Here is an 18,189-nt window from a genome sequence, read left to right on the forward strand (position 1 = left end):
TAATGGGCTATAAACACAAATAATGCAAACGCGGCCCGTAAAAATGTGTGTGTGGTTTACTACGATACAACTCCACACATTTCATGAGTCATGGAAAAAATGTGCGGGGAAAAAGATATTATGAATGATGGGTGTAGCCATGGAAACAGTCTTGCATCATCAAACATTTTTAGCTGAATGTTTTATATTTGTGTTTGTTAAAATATTACATTTTAATTGTCCCGGTGTGAAACCATTCTGCTATGATATGTACATGAAGTTATTATACTTACATTTTGGGTTTAGTTTCAAACTGCACAGAAAGGAATTTAACGGCGAATGCTGCTGCGTTCGCGGACAACTCGGAAGTTTGAGTACTCCATTAAAAAAGAGGAAGCGCCCATAACGGATTGGAATGTAACTTCCACGTTTGTATTTTTTTCGTAGTTTCGCATCTCACCTTCTTTGCCGGTACTTTACATTTCTGGCGTTTTGTGAAAAAGGATGTCTTGGCAGTGAAGAACTGTTCGAACTCCGAGTCGGAGTCATCCGCGCTGCAGTAGCCGCTGCTGGTGGAGCTGCCCCAGGTCTTCTCAAATGAAGGCGCCTTATCCGAGTCACTAACCGCGCTTGACATGGTTGCTATTATTACGAAGCCGGGCAAAAGTGTATAAGCCTTATTCTTATGTTAGCTAATGTAGCACTCGCACGGCCAGCTATTAATAGATATTAACTTTAGCTTCTAACCGGCCACGTTTCCGCCTTCGTAGAGGAGAGTTGCTCGTATGAAACAGGATGTGCTGGCACTTCCTTAGACCCGCCCGGGAGGCGTCATTTCCTGAGCCCCGCCCGTGTAAAAAAAAACAAGGCGTTGGATTTTAGAAAATAAACAAATCCAGCACAGCGCTTTCTGATTGGATCACGTACCAGGAAGTGACGTTCGAGTCGGGCCAATCACCTACTCACGTGGCCAATATCACGTGGTCATCCTTTAAAATTCGTAAAAAAAACAACTATTGAAGCAGATAATCAGCACACAGCCAACTGTCATATTAGCTCTGAGGTTTTTAGGCTGTTATATTGTCAGCTGCATAGTTTGCTGTCTCCCACTGGGAACACAGCATTTTTATAACTTTGGTTTTCATCAACTTTTTCACGTTGTATTTGATACAGTGACATTTTCTAAAAAATAAATAAATAGAAAAATTATTAAAAAAGACACCAGTTAAACACCAACGTTCATTCTTTCAATTATAGTAATATTCAGGTATGTTAATTTTTTTTGATACAGTACTTTTGAGGTTGTAATGTCACTATAAAGACTATAAAGGGTACAATACTAGGAACATTTTATGCAAAATAGGCTGCTTGTTTGGGGGTGTCCAAATGTTTTGCCTTCAGGGCCACATTGGGCTAAAAAAAGCAGACTGTATGAAAAGTAACAATATATTCATATATATATATATATATATATATATATATATATATATATATATATATATATATATATATATATATATATATATATATATACACACACATATATAGCCTATACATGTGTATATACATATATTTATATAATATCATACAAATATACAACATACTATATATACTATATATAAACATACATAAATACAATATATATGTACTATATATGGGTATATATATGCACACAATATACAGTATATACAATATATACAGTTCTGAAGTTAATGTAGTGATACAGATAATACATATATCTAAGGTAATTAGATAATTCACCTAAATAAATTTGATATCTAAACCATTAAAGGCCTACTGAAACCCACTACTACCGACCACGCAGTCTGATAGTTTATATATCAATGATGAAATCTTAACATTATAACACATGCCAATACGGCCGGGTTAACTTATAAAGTGACATTTTAAATTTGCCGCTAAACTTCCGGTTCGAAACGCCTCTGAGGATGACGTATGCGCGTGACGTAGCCCGGGGAACAGAGGTATGCCTTCCCCATTGAATACAGTACAAAAAAGCTCTGTTTTCATTTCATAATTCCACAGTATTCTGGACATCTGTGTTCGTGAATCTGTTGCAATTATGTTCATTGCATTATGGAGAAAGAAGCTGAGCAAGCAAAGAAGAAAGTTGTCGGTGCGAAACAGACATATTTTTCGAACGAAGTCAGCAACAACAGTACACAGCCGGCGCGTCTTTGTTTACATTCCCGAAAGATGCAGTCAAGATGGAAGAACTCGGATAACAGAGACTCTAACCAGGAGGACTTTTGACTTCGATACACAGACGCCTGTAGAGAACTGGGACAACACAGACTCTTACCAGGATTACTTTGATTTGGATGACAAAGACGCAGACGTGCTACCGTGAGTATGCAGCTTTGGCTTCTAAACATTTGATCGCTTGACCGTATGTGCGCAACTTTTTTTTGCGTATGTACGTAACTTTTTTTAAATATATAAGCTTTATGAACCTTGGGTTAGGTGAACGGTCTTTTGGGCTGAGTGATTGTGTGTGTTGATCAGGTGTTTGAATTGTATTGGCGTGTTCTATGGAGCTAGGAGCTAGCATAGGAGCTAGGAGTTAGCATAACAAAGACGTAGGTGTTTTTATGCAGGATTAATTTGTGTCATATTAAATATAAGCCTGGTTGTGTTGTGGCTAATAGAGTCAATATATGTCTTGTGTTTATTTACTGTTTTGGTCATTCCCAGCTGAATACCAGGTACCGTGAGTATGCAGCCTTGGCTGCTAAACATTTGATAGCTTGACCGTATGTGCGCGTCACGTACGTAACTTTTTAAAAATATATAAGCTTTATGAACATTGGGTTAGGTGAACTGTCTTTTGGGCTGAGTGATTGTGTGTGTTGATCAGGTGTTTGAATTGTATTGGCGTCTTCTATGGAGCTAAGAGCTAGCAGAGGAGCTAGGAGCTAGCATAACAAACACATAGGTGTTTTTATGCAGGATTAATTTGTGGCATATTAAATATAAGTCTGGTTGTGTTGTGGCTAATAGAGTATATATATGTCTTGTGTTTATATACTGTTGTAGTCATTCCCAGCTGAATATCAGGTACCGTGAGTATGCAGCCTTGGCTGCTAAACATTTGATAGCTTGACCATATGTGCGCGTCACGTACGTAACTTTTTAAAAATATATAAGCTTTATGAACCTTGGGTTAGGTGAACGGTCTTTTGGGCTGAGTGATTGTGTGTGTTGATCAGGTGTTTGAATTGTATTGGCGTGTTCTATGGAGCTAGGAGCTAGCAGAGGAGCTAGGAGCTAGCATAACAAACACGTAGGTGTTTTTATGCAGGATTAATTTGTGGCATATTAAATATAAGCCTGGTTGTGTTGTGGCTAATAGAGTATATATATGTCTTGTGTTTATTTACTGTTGTAGTCATTCCCAGCTGAATATCAGGTACCGTGAGTATGCAGCCTTGGCTGCTAAACATTTGATAGCTTGACCGTATGTGCGCGTCACGTACGTAACTTTTTAAAAATATATAAGCTTTATGAACCTTGTGTTAGGTGAACGGTCTTTTGGGCTGAGTGATTGTGTGTGTTGATCAGGTGTTTGAATTGTATTGGCGCGTTCTATGGAGCTAGGAGCTAGCAGAGGAGCTAGGAGCTAGCATAACAAACACATAGGTGTTTTTATGCAGGATTAATTTGTGGCATATTAAATATAAGCCTGGTTGTGTTTTGGCTAATAGAGTATATATATGTCTTGTGTTTATTTACTGTTGTAGTCATTCCCAGCTGAATATCAGGTCACCCCCGGCTCTCACAGCATCTTCCCTATCTGAATAGCTTCAACTCCCCACTAGTCCTTCACTTGCACTTTACTCATCCACAAATCTTTCATCCTCGCTCAAATTAATGGGGAAATTGTCGCTTTCTCGGTCCGAATCTCTCTCACTTCATGCGGCCATCATTGTAAACAATAGGGAACTTTGCGTATATGTTCAATTGACTACGTCACGCTACTTCCGGTAGGGGCAAGCCTTTTTTTATCAGATACCAAAAGTTGCGATCTTTATCGTCGTTGTTCTATACTAAATCCTTTCAGCAAAAATATGGCAATATCGCGAAATGATCAAGTATGACACATAGAATAGATCTGCTATCCCAGTTTGAATTAAAAAAAATCATTTCAGTAGGCCTTTAAACTAACTTCAGTTGTAGTTATTATTTTGAGGCAAAACCTCACTTTTTAAAATTATTAATTTCAACTCTGTGTGCCGTTTCATTCATATTGCCAGTGTGCGCGTGTTGTTCAACTTTAGACAGCTCTTTTAACAGGTAATCAGTAATCTGAATGATTTAAGTCTGCATATTAATTTCATACTAAATTGAAGAGGGAAGTTTGCAACTGCAATATAACAACTGTAACATAATCAAAACATAAACATAAAGAGGGGACAGTGACAATATTGTGGAAATTTGTTATTAAATTCTTATCAGTGACGGAGCAGGAAAGGCCGAGGATTACATTTGTGATAAAACTTCACATAAAGTACCATGTCATTCATTAATTGACATTTTAAATGCGCTTATTCTCGCAAAACAGGAGTCCCCCAAAGATGGCGCGGCCCTACGCACAAGGAAGGGGTGGCCCCTTAGTGCCATCATAAATACATCGTTCTGATTTCTTTTTTCTTCTTTGTATTTGCTCACATGATCAGTTTAAAAACGCTCGCGAACAGATAGCAGTAAAAATAGGCTTTTAACCTATTGTTCTTAACCCCGCTGACCTCAGGGCCCAAATGTTCCAGTACAAGGGACCAGTCAAATATAAAGACCCAATTGGAAATGTTACTCATCATTTTAACGTATTTAATAATTATATATTATAAAATGCTTTTCTTGACATTTCATACAATATAAAATGAAACTTCAGAGTTCCGCTTCCAATTTCTAGAAGCATTAGGACATTTAAAAAAAAATACTATGAATATACAGTAGATATAAAGTGTACCCATGATATGTTGAAAAATAAAGACATGTTAAGGAAGTATACTAATACAAAGACAAGCAGTTAAGCAGTGACAGAGAGGTGCAGCGGTCTTTAGCAGCATTGAGATATTGCGCAAAGTTTAAGCCCGCACATCACTATTATTATATGTACAATAGTAGCAGCAGATGGACACAAAATATATTAGCAAATTTATGTTAATTATGAGTATATAAATATGATTCATTTTTTTAATTGTATTTTTATTCTTACCTAATAAAAGCTACTAATTGTTGTTGTTGTTTTTTTTTTTTTTTTTTTTAAAGTACCAATGATTGTCACACACACACTAGATGTGGTGAAATTTGTCCTCTGCATTTGTCCCATCCCCTTGGGGAGCAGTGGGCAGCAGCGGCGCCGCGCCCGGGAATCATTTTGGTGATTTAACCCCCAACTCCAACCCTTTGTTGCTGAGTGCCAAGCAGGGAGGTTATGGGTCCCATTTTTATAGTCTTTGGTATGACTCGGCTGGGATTTGAACTCTAACCTACCGCTGTCATTAAAACCTTAATTTATCAAATGTAATCTAATCTAATTTCCATCCATCAATCCATTTTCTACCACTTGTCCCTCTAGGGGCCACGGGGGGTGCTGGAGCCTATCTCAGCTGCATTTTTGCGGAAGGCGGGGTACACCCTTGACAAGTCGTCTAATCTAATTTGTCAACAATAAAAATAGTTGAATGACATGTAATTCCTGTTTTGGCTTTAGAAACGATTGTAAATGCACTTGTATAATTTTACACATTCATTTAATCTTAATCCTGTTAACCAGCACACCTAGGCAAACAGTTAAACTAATTGGTAGGATGGAATCCCCGCAGGCACAAGACATTGATACAACGTTAATTATACATACATGTCCTTTAAAACTGACTTCGAAAACAATGTTGCAAAATAGTATTTTGTAAATTGAGACAACATTGATGTCCAACGTTGGATTCATGTAGTTGGTTTGGAAATGACCAAATTTCAATGCTCAAATCAACATCACAACCTGACATTGAATAAACGTTGTGAAAAAGTATGCGGTTTCAACGCCGTATTTGTGTTGAATATTAGTTGGGAAATGACCAAAATTCAACGGTCAAATCAACGTCAGAACCCAACATTGATTAAACATAGTCAAAAAGCATGTTGTTTCATCGTTATGTTTGAGTTACTCAACGTCAGGACCTAATTCAACAAGTTCTCAACGTTGTTTTATTGTCTGGTGCCTGCTGGGATGACAGTGAAAAGTGCTTTATACATCAAGTGTATGTCGTGTAACTTTGTCTTACCACATTTGTGTCAGTTTCTATGGTGAGCTCTACCACACACGCTTGGTCGCAGCCTTGGTCCCAGCTGCAGTCTAAGCGGATGAGCGGACGGCAGCGGTAGTGACATGTGAACCTGCAATCTGGAAGAGATTCATGAAACATAACAAACGTGACGTTAATGTACAGCTGTACACCAGTGCACGCTACACGCACGGTAATGAACATCTTGTTCTATGATTTCCTGACAGTGTCAGGCATTGATATCTATTTTCAGTGACTCCAGGGTTTGGCGGATAATTCTTGCAGCCTAAAATTAATGCAGACAGAAACTTTTTCAGAGCGCTGCAGAAAAAGTTAGATGTTTTGAGGCTTTTTTAAAATAACATCTAATTAACATGTGATTCTATGACTTTGTTATCAATGTTTTAAGTGTTTCTTGTAACCTGAGCCACAAAAAGCAAAAAAGCACAGGACTTCCAACAAAAAAATGGAAAACAATAGGGCTGTGAATCTTTGGGCACCACACGATTCGATTCGATTATTTTCTATTCAGATTTTATTCTCAATTCAAAACGATTCTCGAAACAAAATCTATAAATTTTTTTCAAATAACATTGATTGGCAATTGCATGATTATCTACATTACTCCGTAAAATAGATAAACAGCTCTGATTAATTTCTATATTACTTAAAACAAAACTAGTTTTGTTTAATAAAATGCTGCCCTAACATTTAATAAAGTCAAATACAAATAAGTCAACAAGAGAAGTATCCAACACATCTCTTTTCTAAAGTAAATCTGGACAGCAAATATGGACATCTACATCAACAATATGATATGCCTGAGTGGCTGGACAGGACAGATTGGGAAAATAAATAAATAGATTTTTGAATCGATTAAGAATCGTTGCAAATAAGAATTGTGATTACACTTGAAAATCAACTTTTTTTGACACCCCTACAAGTCAAATTCCTGAATTTGCTGAAGCCCTTTTCTTAGAAATGTTGTGGCAAAAGTTGCCATGTTTTGAGGCTTTTTAAATAACAGTTAATCATCTTGTAATTCTTGGAATTTGTTCATCAATCTTTTAAGTGTTCCTCAAAACCTCAAAAATCACAGGATTTCAACAAAGTTGAAAAAATTATCCTGTATTGGTGTTTTACTCATTTTATACCAAACAGACTTATAAGTAGATACTTGATGGCAGAAAAAGCATGTACGTTTGTACTTAGAACTCATTGTCAAATTACTGTAGTCTTTTCGTTCATTATATCTAATAATAGTAATAACTGATTCTAATTACAATCAGAAGCATCATCAAAGGCTACCTTATTGTCCGCTATCTGTTCTGTAGTCCACAAGGTGCAGCTATTCTTTGTGTATGTTTTACACTTAAAAAGTATTTGTCCATCTTAAACATTCATTTATGTTCCAACACATTTAGCCCCTCACATTAAGAGCTTTTGTGAACTGTTGAGAGTTATCTACAGCACTAATTTTGGTTGGTACATAAGAGACAATGAGAGATTATCATCACACTTCACCATCTCTAACATGTAAATGCTGCCTCTTTGTTAGGTCAGCATAGCGAACGAAAATATGTTCTTAATTGTCTTACCTTGGATAAATAAATGTTGGGTAAATATAGAAATACATGTAAACTAGGAAGTAACATGTTTATATACTGCACTGTAGACTGGAACAGGAAGTAGCTCTGAACTATGTGGGAGGACAATAGTTGTGTGGTTTGATCAATAAAGAGTTGATATATTGTTACAACTTACACGTTGCTGTTTCGTCGACATGTGAAACATACATACATTTAGATTAGACAGTTGAAAAGTTTGAGCGCCACACAGAGACAGATTGCATTGGCAAAAATTACGCCGATTATGGGCTCTGGACAAAGTTGCAAGGCCGCACATAATTCTGTGCAAATTGCGTGAATTAGCGCACTGGTGACATTGTACCTAATGTGTCTGCGAAGTTACAGGTTAGCCGTCAAAGTCAGTGGGCGAATCCTAATATCTCTGCTGACTGACTTTATGGGTGAGTTTGACAAATAAAAGAATGTGTTCATGATATAATTTATTAAATCGTGAAATAATTAATCATGAAATTGTTATTTAAAACAAACATTTTTTTTACGGAATTGTGAAATAATTAAATAAATAATTGATTAAATATTAAAACAATTAATTGAATTGTGAAATAATTAATTAAATAGTTACAAATATATATATTTTACATTAAATTAATTAATGTCACATTTAATAACACATATATATTCAATCACAATTTTAAATTATTAATGACACATTTAATTAATTATGCAAAGATGTATTATTTTATTCTGTCCCATTTGACCCTCTGTGCCACACAGGCTCATGGAAATAATTACATAATTAAATAAACAATTAATTATAAATAAATGAAAATAATGAAATAATCAATGAAATCATGAAATGTAGAGTTAAATTGTGAAATATTTAAATAAGTAATGACATAATTAATAAAATAATTAAATATTTGTGTTTTAACATTAAAATAATTAATTACACAATAACAGGTTTAGGCATTTACTTCAATTGTAATCAATTAATAACACCTGTAAGTAATTTAGTATCTAAAGATTTATTGATTTATTTAATTTTGTCCCAGTTTACCGTCCATACAGGAAGTGTTTTAAATAGCTCGTGCAGCATGGAAAGAAAGAAACACTTTCAAGTCCAATACTTTATGTCCTGCTGTTAGATAAACTTTAAAAACATGACAGAATATTTCTGATGACAAAAACCAGAAGGCTCAGTTTAGCTGGCTTCATGCAAATTAGACGCTATTGTCATCTACCAAACCCTCTGAAATCCGACAAGCCAACATGGTCAATACTGTACTTTACCACTACAGAGGGGCCTGGGTCCCACTCAAATATTTACACCTATTTAGTAATCTTACTCTTGATTTTAATCATATTCAATATCTATATTTAACCTACTTACAGTTTATCAGGATAAACCTTATCAAATGATATAAAAACATGTTATTCAGAAAGATTAATATCAAGGATTCTGTCTGGTTGGTTGAAAAAATAAATACTAATCAAATATACTGCAAAATAAGGGACTCATAAAAAACTGATGAAAAAAACAAAATTACAATTACCCAATGCTAAAATAAATAAATTATATCTACATTAATAATTAAAAAAAACAAATAAATAAATAAAAATTATATATATATATATATATATATATATATATATATATATATATATATATATATATATATATATATATATATATATATATATACATGTTTTTTAAATAACCTGTCAGTAAAATTTAAGGACAAATGAAAATACAGCTTCACCACTTCATTCATAATTTTTGCCTTTAAGAAACTTATTTATGACTTTATCTCCAGACTTCTTCTGTTTTTTTGAGATCAGACTCATGTATAAAGAGAGTATGGCCAACTAAACAACAGGCGCCATGACTGCTACCAAGGACGTGTGCGGCTGTGCCTGAATGCATGGAATTGCAGTTGTTTTGACGTTAGGTTTTCTGACAACATACACCAAAATAATATGTCTATAAATAGTTGTAAACATACTTCATATAGCTCATAAACTTACAATAAAACATGCTTTGATTTTGTGAAAGTATAATTTTGTGGCCATATTTGACATACTCAACTGGTACATTCCTGCAGTGTTTAGTGCCCAGCAGGCACTCTAACAGCGTGGAACTGTCATAGGATGCCATCTGTGCCACAAATCCAGTCGTGAAATTTCCTCGCTCCTAAATATTCCAAAGTAAACTGTCGGCTTTATTATAAGAAAATGGAAGAGTTTGGGAACAACAGCAACTCAGTCACGAAGTGGTAGGCCACGTAAACTGACAGAGAGGGGTCAGCGGATGCTGAAGCGCATAGTGCAAAGACTTTCTGTCAGTTGCTCCAGAGCTCCAAACTTCATGTGACCTTCCAATTAGCCCACGTACAGTACGCAGAGAGCTTCATGGAATGGGTTTCCATGGCTGATCAGCTGCATCTAAGCCATACATCACCAAGTCCAATGCAAAGCGTCGGATGCAGTGGTGTAAAGCACGTCGCCACTGGACTCTAGAGCAGTAGAGACGCGTTCTCAGGAGTGATGAATCACGCTTTTCCATCTGGCAATCTGATGGACGAGTCTGGGTTTGGAGGTTGCCAGGAGGAGGGTACATTTCGGACTGCATTGTGCCGAGTGTGAAATTCGGTGGAGGAGGAATTATGGTGTGGGGTTGTTTTTCAGTAGTTGGGCTTGGCCCCTTAGTTTCAGTGAAAGGAACTTTGAATGATACCAAAACATTTTGGACAATTCCATGCTCCAAACCTTGTGGGAACAGTTTGGAGCGGGCCCCTTCCTCTTCCAACATGACTGTGCACCAGTGCACAAAGCAAGGTCAATAAAGACATGGATGACAGAGTCTGGTGTGGATGAACTTGACTGGCCTGCACAGAGTCCTGACCTGAACCCGATAGAACCCCTTTGGGATGAATTAGAACGGAGAATGAGAGCCAAGGCTTCTCGACCAACATCAGTGTGTGACCTCACCAATGCGCTTTTGGAAGAATGGTCGAAAATTCCTATAAACACACTCTGCAACCTTGTGGACAGCCTTCCCAGAAGAGTTGAAGCTGTAATAGCTGCAAAAGGTGGACCGACATCATATTGAACCCTATGGGTTAGGAATGGGATGGCACTTCAAGTTTATATGTGAGTCAAGGCAGGTGGCCAAATACTTTTGGGTAATATAGTGTATCACTCATTATATAATATTCTAACTGATCTTTCTCTTTTTTAACATGCACAATTCTCACGGGTGGAGCAGCCCCACCATGAACAACAGGACATTTTCACATGTCGAAAACCTAACGAGGAAGTGCCACAAACACACAGGATCAGTTCAAAGTTAGTAGCAGTTATGGTGCCCTGTAGTCACGTGAGTGTCTTTTGACCAATCATTGATGAAATCGCCTGAAACCGAGTTGGTCACACTCTCTTTATACACGATTCTGTTTGAGATTGTCAATGACTGCCACAAGTGGTAGAAAATGGTATTACACCTTGGTACTGCTGCGGCCCATACGGACCACAACTGAGAAATTGATATATTTTGGTGGCCTTCTAGAGGGAGCTCACAGCCCAACAATGGGCCACGGCCCTATGGTTAGAAACCACCAGGTGTGTTTATTTAAACCAGTGGTTCTCAAAGTTGGGGGCGGGCCCCCGTTGAGGGGCACGGAGGCATGACTGGTGGGGCGCGAGTGACGAGAAGTTTTTTTAACAAATTGTTTTTTTAAATTTTTTATTATTATTTATACAAATACATATGTCATTTCATTTAAAAACCCAGACAAGCATTAAATTAACATACTATAAAAATAGGAATAAATAATGTCTCTTACGGCGGAACACCATCTCTATGCCGACTTAATAAACAAATCGCGTTGTTCCGCTCACCCACCGCGAGTCACGCCCACCGCAAGTCAGAAAGCAGAAGACAAAAACCGCGCTGAATATCAGAAAGTAGCTAGCTACCCTAATTTCTAATCTCAACTCAACGTTGAGCATGACTTAAGAGTGGCAGTATCAAGCCTGCAACCCCGCTTTGAAAAAATGTGCAGTGCAAAACAGGCTCATTGCAGCCACTAACGCTGTGATAAAACTATTTTTTTTAGCAAAGTAAACTGTTCATCTTTTCACCAAATGGCTGCATTTTTTTTCATTTTTTGCACATTAAAAAAAAAACTTTAAGATGTTTTATCTTTTTGAAAAAGACATATTTATGTTATGTCAATAAATCTAAACTTGACTAATTCTGTGACTATTGTGACTTTTGTTGGTGTGAGGGGGGACCCAAATGTTTTTTTCATCTGAAAGGGGTCCTGACAGAAAAAGTTTGAGAACCACTGATTTAAACCAATGTTTAACAAACATAATTTCTTGTCTACCGCATTAATTTGAAAGAAATGTGTGTAAGATATTTGCAAACACTTTTAACTGTTGCTTTATTACAGAACAATTGACGTTTGCTGTAATAATCTTTAGAAGTGTTGCTGCACACTGTATGCACAACAAACCGCAGGCTCGTTTTGTGAGGCTTTCAGTTGAAGAACAGGAAGTTGAAGACTTTGTTTCATATTCAAGCGAGAGATGAGTAAGAGGCGAGTACTTTACATAAGTGTGAAGTTACTGCAGAGTTCTTAACGTAAACATTTGAACACCACCTTCGGCTGAAGAAAAGAGAAAGATGGCATAGGCAAACTCACTGGCACAGCGCAGGCTCTGCTTGTAGAGACCCCAGATGAAGTCTCCACACAGGTCACACCAGGTGGGCTGAGCGTGGCTGCAGGGTTGAAAGTCATGACCTGCTCCCGTCTCCTCCGTGAGGTGGTGGTCCAGCTCAGAGCTGCTCAGGATGCGGATGATGCCCACCCGGCTCAGCATATCCGGGACCTTCCCCGGGCTGATCCTCAGGGCGTTGGCTCTCTCCAGACGCGGAGGCCAGCATGGCGAATGTGCGGCCGCCAATCGGACGTGATTCTCGCCTGGCCTCAGGTCCTGGAGTTCGATGAACTCCCCCATGGACTTTGCGCCGCGTTGAAACGTCTATCCCTCCATGATCGCTTTTAAAGGCAGAAAAAGAATACCATAAAACAAGAATGTCAAATGCATCATCATCATTTCTTTTTATTCCTTTCATGAAAATGCATATATACAAGCCATGTACAGTTCACACTTTCATTGTGTTTTTTTTGTTTTTGTTTCTTATACAATTCCATGATCAGAAAGGAACAGATGGAATAATAACATTCTTATATTTATCTGCCCCCTTTTTTTAACACACATTATTTTAGATGACTGTATCACTGTTCCCTCCACAAACACCCAAACTCCAACATACTTTTAATTTTCGTTTAAGCATTTTCACAATGACACGTCCAATCAAAATCAAAAAATAATTTTGATATAATGCCAGTTGTCTCTTTTTGTAACTCTTTTTAAATTAAAAAATATTCTTGCAACTTTTTAATTAAATCGGACGTGAAAAAGTTGTATCCAAACACCCCTGGTTATTATTACAACAGTCAAAAGTTGTATTTAATGAAAATGTAATGCAATTTAATTATGTATTTTTGTGTTTATCATTTACTTTTAGAAGTTTGGTGTTGTATATGTTATGTATGCTACACTGACTAGTTATCCCATCAATTAAGAAATGGTGAAAATGGAGCAGTAACGCCTTGATGTGCTGATGCCTTCAGGTGTAAACATAATTTTCACTCAAGAGCTAGAATACAGCTACAAAATACTTGATTGTACATTTTCTATTAAACTCTCGTTGTATGTGTTTTAAGGAAAAACAACGCCTCTAAACAAAACAGCCAAGACTGACTGAAGTATGAGCTCGAAGTGTAAGTTTGAAACTTTACAAGCAAAGTTTTTTACGGGACGCGAAGTGTACACTAGTCGCGCTGTATTAGCCTAGCATGAACGCTTGATTTCCATGAAGAAATAGCCACTTTTTAACCAGACACGTTAAGATGTAAACGCTGACCGACTGAAGTCATTAATAAAAACTATTTTCCAAATGTAACGTAAAATAGCTATCGTTCGGCGTGTTTATTTAACTCACCCGACCGGAGGAAAGATCGCTTTGTCTCAAAGACATCTTCCCTCTGAAGTAAACTTTCGCCGCAGTTAGAAATAACGGCGGTGAGCAGCTTCATATTGTGATGGAATAAGGCATTTAAGCAATACTGTAGTACATTAATTCAGCAGTAAAGCAATAATGCAGCAAAGTAATATCTTCCTAGTTCAGTCACGGAGGAGAGCCTCCTGGGCGCTGGTTGCAAACATTAGTGCGTGAAGAAGACTACATCTGGAGATGAGCAGTAACATCCGGGATCTTCGCAACTCTCAACAGTAAGAATCTATGTGTGTGCGTGAAGTGAATTATATTTATATAGCGCTTTTCTCTAGTGACTTTAAACGCTTTTACATAGTGAAACCCAATATCTAAGTTGCATTTAAACCAGTGTGGGTGGCACTGGGAGCAGGTAGGTAAAGTATCTTGCCCAAGGACACAACGGCAGTGACTATGCGGAAGCGGGGATCGAACCTGGAACCCTCAAGTTGCTGGCACGGCCACTCTACCAACCGAGCAAACCGCCCCAAAGATTGCTGCACATTTCACACACACGCTTGTGTGCAGCAATCTTTCCTTCACAAAGTGCTGAAAACGATTTATACTTATACAGAAAATACTTTTTTAACGGAGTTTAATGTACAAATACTCATGTTTATTTTAGCTTATTGTATTATAAATTTTAGAAAAGACTGTCTCAGCGGCCTCCCCTGACCGCATATCACTGATATTATCCCCCGACAAGACATCTGTCACAAAAATGGCTGCTGGAATTCGAAGGGTGACTTTACACCAGGGGTGTCAAACGTACGGCCTGCGGGCCAGAACAGGCCTGCGAACAGGTTTTATCCGGCCCGCGGGATGAGTTTGCTAAGTATAAAAATGAGCCGAAATAGTTTGAATAAAAGAAACCGCTTTTCTAAATGCGGCCACTAGATGTCACAATAGCAATCCTTTGTATCTTTGTAGATTATGCTACATATGTAAAAAAAAACAAAAACAAAAAAAAAAACATGATGTTAGTACATCAGTCGAAGAAAATGATCAAACTACATTAACAACATCCTGTAATTTGATTTTGATATTATTTTTTTTATCTTGATAGATTGAAAATTGACACCAATGAGTTGACTGATGAACATTATCACATCATTCAGGGGTCGGCAACCTTTACCACTCAAAGAGCCATTTTGACCAGTTTCACAAATTAAAGAAAACAATGGGAGCCACAAAACTCTTTTGAAATTTAAAATGAAATAACACTGCATACAAAGTTTTTTTTGCTTTGTTCTATGTATAAACTAGGGGTCTCAGACACGCAGTCCGCACCTTAATGTGAAAATGTAATGTTAGTGCGGCCCGCGAGTTTTGTATTGTTTTGTACTTGCCAACCCTCCCGATTTTTCAAAGAGACTCCCGAATTTCGGGGCAACTTTTCTCTCGAATGTCTGCTGATTTTCACCCTAACAACAATAATAAGGGCGTGCCGTGATGGCACATCATTTAACGCCCTCTACAACCTGTACAAACAGCTTGCCAGCCCAGCCACATGAAGTATGCAGCTTCTGCTTGCACACTAAGTGACAACAAGGCATACTTGGTCAACAGCCATACAGGTTACACTGACGGTAGCCGTATAAAACAACTTTTAAACTCTTACTAATATGCGCCACACTGTGAACCCACACCAAACAAGAATGACAAACACATTTCGGGAGAACATCTGCACCGTAACTCAACATAAACACAACAGAACAAATAACCAGAATCCCATGCAGCCCTAACTCTTCCGGGCTACATTATACACTCCCGCTACCATCAAACCCCGCCCACCTCAACCGACGCACGGAGAGGGGGAGGGTTGATGTGTGGGGGGCAGGGTTGGAGGGGAGGGGGGGGGGGTTTGGTGGTAGCGGGGGTGTATAATGTAGCCGGAAGAGTTAGTGCTGCATGGGATTCTGGGTATTTGTTCTGTTGTGTTACGGTGCAGATGTTCTCCCAAAATGTGTTCGTCATTCTTGTTTGGTGTGGGTTCACAGTGTGGCGCATATTTGTAACAGTGTTAAAGTTGTTTTATACGGCCACCGTCAGTGTAACCTGTATGGCTGTTGACCAAGTATGCCTTGCTGTCACTTACATGTGCAAGCAGAAGCTGCATACATCATGTGGCTGGGCTGGCACGCTGTTTGTACAGGTTGTAGAGGGCGTTAAATGCTGTGCAATCACGGCACGCCCTTATTATTGTTGTTAGGGTGAAAATCGGAGAATATTAGCTCTGGGAGAGGCACTGAAATCCGGAAGTCTCCCGGGAAAATCGGGAGGGTCGGCAAGTATGCAGCTGAGCCGCATCAGAGGGGTCAAAGAGCCGCATGCGGCTCCGGAGCCGCGGGTTGCCGACCCCTGACAGAAAGTATAAATAAAGACAAATAAAGATAGAATACTATTAACCACAACATGTAAGTGTAAAAAAAAAAAAAAGAAACAATGTTATGATTTGTGCATTTTCAGAATCTGCTTGTTCTATTTTTAAACAAAGAAAACAATCGGAAGTTGTCTTTATTTTTAAGTTATTGTGCCGGGATTTTACCAGTCCGGCTCACTTGGGAGTAGATTTTTCTCCATGTTGCCCCCGGTCTAAAATGAGTTTTACACCCCTGCTGTACCTGTAATTAAAGAAAATACATACAGTACAATTGATAGCAGAGGTGTGTAATAAAGCACAAAATTTACTAAGTTGCATTCACTCAAGTAACTTTTTGTATAAATTGTGCTTGTCACCGTAGTTTTATTTTTGTATATGTAGTTTTAATGCAACATGGTTTTTATTTTTCCTTGAGTATTTTTGTGAAGAAAGCTTCTTTGACCTTGTTACATCAACTTTCATTCCATTCACTATTTATTTACATCATCATTATATATTTATTTATAATCTATTGACAAGCAGCAGAACATAGATGGATGGATTGCTTGCAAAGATGTATTGATTTGGCTTGTGAGAGAGACTTCTGTCACCAATCCAATGTAAGCATTAGTGACCTTTGTGTCACGGCGCAAGCGCATGCTGCTGCGCATTCATCAATGAGCCCTGCGGAGCGCACCTCAGGACACGCCCACAGCCGCTCATCTCCTGCGCGCGTCACTCCGGTGGCAGCAAGCAGCTGCAATCAATCAGCACTCAACGCACCTGTCATTGATGATCTTCCTGGGCTTCTTAAGCCAGTGCAGACCTGCGTTCCGGGCCAGAACGTAATCATCTGTTCCCGTACAGTAAGCCGTATTCCACGCTATGTGCAATCCTGCTGTTTTCTTCCTCGACGTATTGATTGTCTCGTGTCCTCCTTGTCATTCCAACTGCAGACCTCGTTCCCGCGTTGACGAGCTGTGTGGCTCGTCTTTCCTTGTTCCCTTGGCTTCCCTGGCTGCCTCTTGTATCTCGACCTCCCGCTTGGACACGGACCCTTTGTAGCCTCGCTATACCCCGACTTACCTGCCTGTCTTACGGACATTCGAGCCTGCCTTTCCCCTCTGGGACTTCCGCCTTTCGCCGAACACTCCCAGTAACCCACAACAGTTAATTCACACATAGTCGCACACCATACACCCTTTGATATTTGTCACACTCCATTCCCTTGTTCATTAATATTATATATATATATATAAAGTATATATATAATAAATCATAGAGCTGTACTATGTCCCTTGTTGTCTGTGCCGTCTACTCCTCCTGTACACAACATTTTGCCTCCATTTAACCAATCAAATGCAGCCATGACTGCGCTTAAACTGCACACTGTAAAAAGTGACATGTCATAACTCTGCAATGTTTACTTACAAACTATGAAAAATAACATTTATGTCATCGGTGTCAGTAGAAATGTTCACATTTCAGACTACAAAAATTCCACTTACAACTAGAGAAAACATGTTGCGGTAAGGTTGAGATGTTTTTTTTTGTTTTAGCTGCTCATATGCTAACATTAGCCCTGTTATCACATCATTAAGTGACTGTAAAATGTGTATCTTTTGTAGTACATGCTGTGTAAAATGTGTATCTTTTGTAGTACATGCTTTTCTCTCTCTCTCTCTCTCTCTCTCTCTCTCTCTCTCTCGCTCCCTCTCTCTCACACGCCACCAATTAAAGTTGTAGTGTAAGACAGTACTATTAAAAAAAGTACAAATAACTCAGTTACTCTGTAATTAAAAATTACTCTAAAGTAACAGTACTCCTACC

The 18,189-nt window shown here is 38.3% G+C and overlaps 1 protein-coding gene across 2 annotated transcripts in view; it reads right to left on the reverse strand.

The window, feature by feature from the left end:
* The window catches only part of LOC133651773 (ras association domain-containing protein 1-like), a 45,094-nt gene extending 30,880 nt beyond the window's left edge, over positions 1 to 14,214 (reverse strand). Inside the window, exons 1-3 of one of the 2 annotated variants that reach the window (XM_062049894.1) lie at positions 13,947 to 14,214; positions 12,580 to 12,936; positions 6,285 to 6,403 (exon numbers count right to left, since the gene is read on the reverse strand). In XM_062049894.1, the coding sequence (XP_061905878.1) occupies positions 6,285 to 6,403; positions 12,580 to 12,895 (435 nt within the window). In that variant the 5' untranslated portion in view covers positions 12,896 to 12,936; positions 13,947 to 14,214. Of the gene's footprint in view, positions 1 to 439; positions 815 to 6,284; positions 6,404 to 12,579; positions 12,937 to 13,946 lie in introns of those variants that run through there. The other variant, XM_062049902.1, reaches the window with a different exon arrangement.
* Between the last annotated feature and the right edge of the window lie 3,975 nt (positions 14,215 to 18,189).

This window comes from Entelurus aequoreus, linkage group LG01, assembly GCF_033978785.1.
Source record: "Entelurus aequoreus isolate RoL-2023_Sb linkage group LG01, RoL_Eaeq_v1.1, whole genome shotgun sequence".
NCBI lineage: Eukaryota > Metazoa > Chordata > Actinopteri > Syngnathiformes > Syngnathidae > Entelurus > Entelurus aequoreus.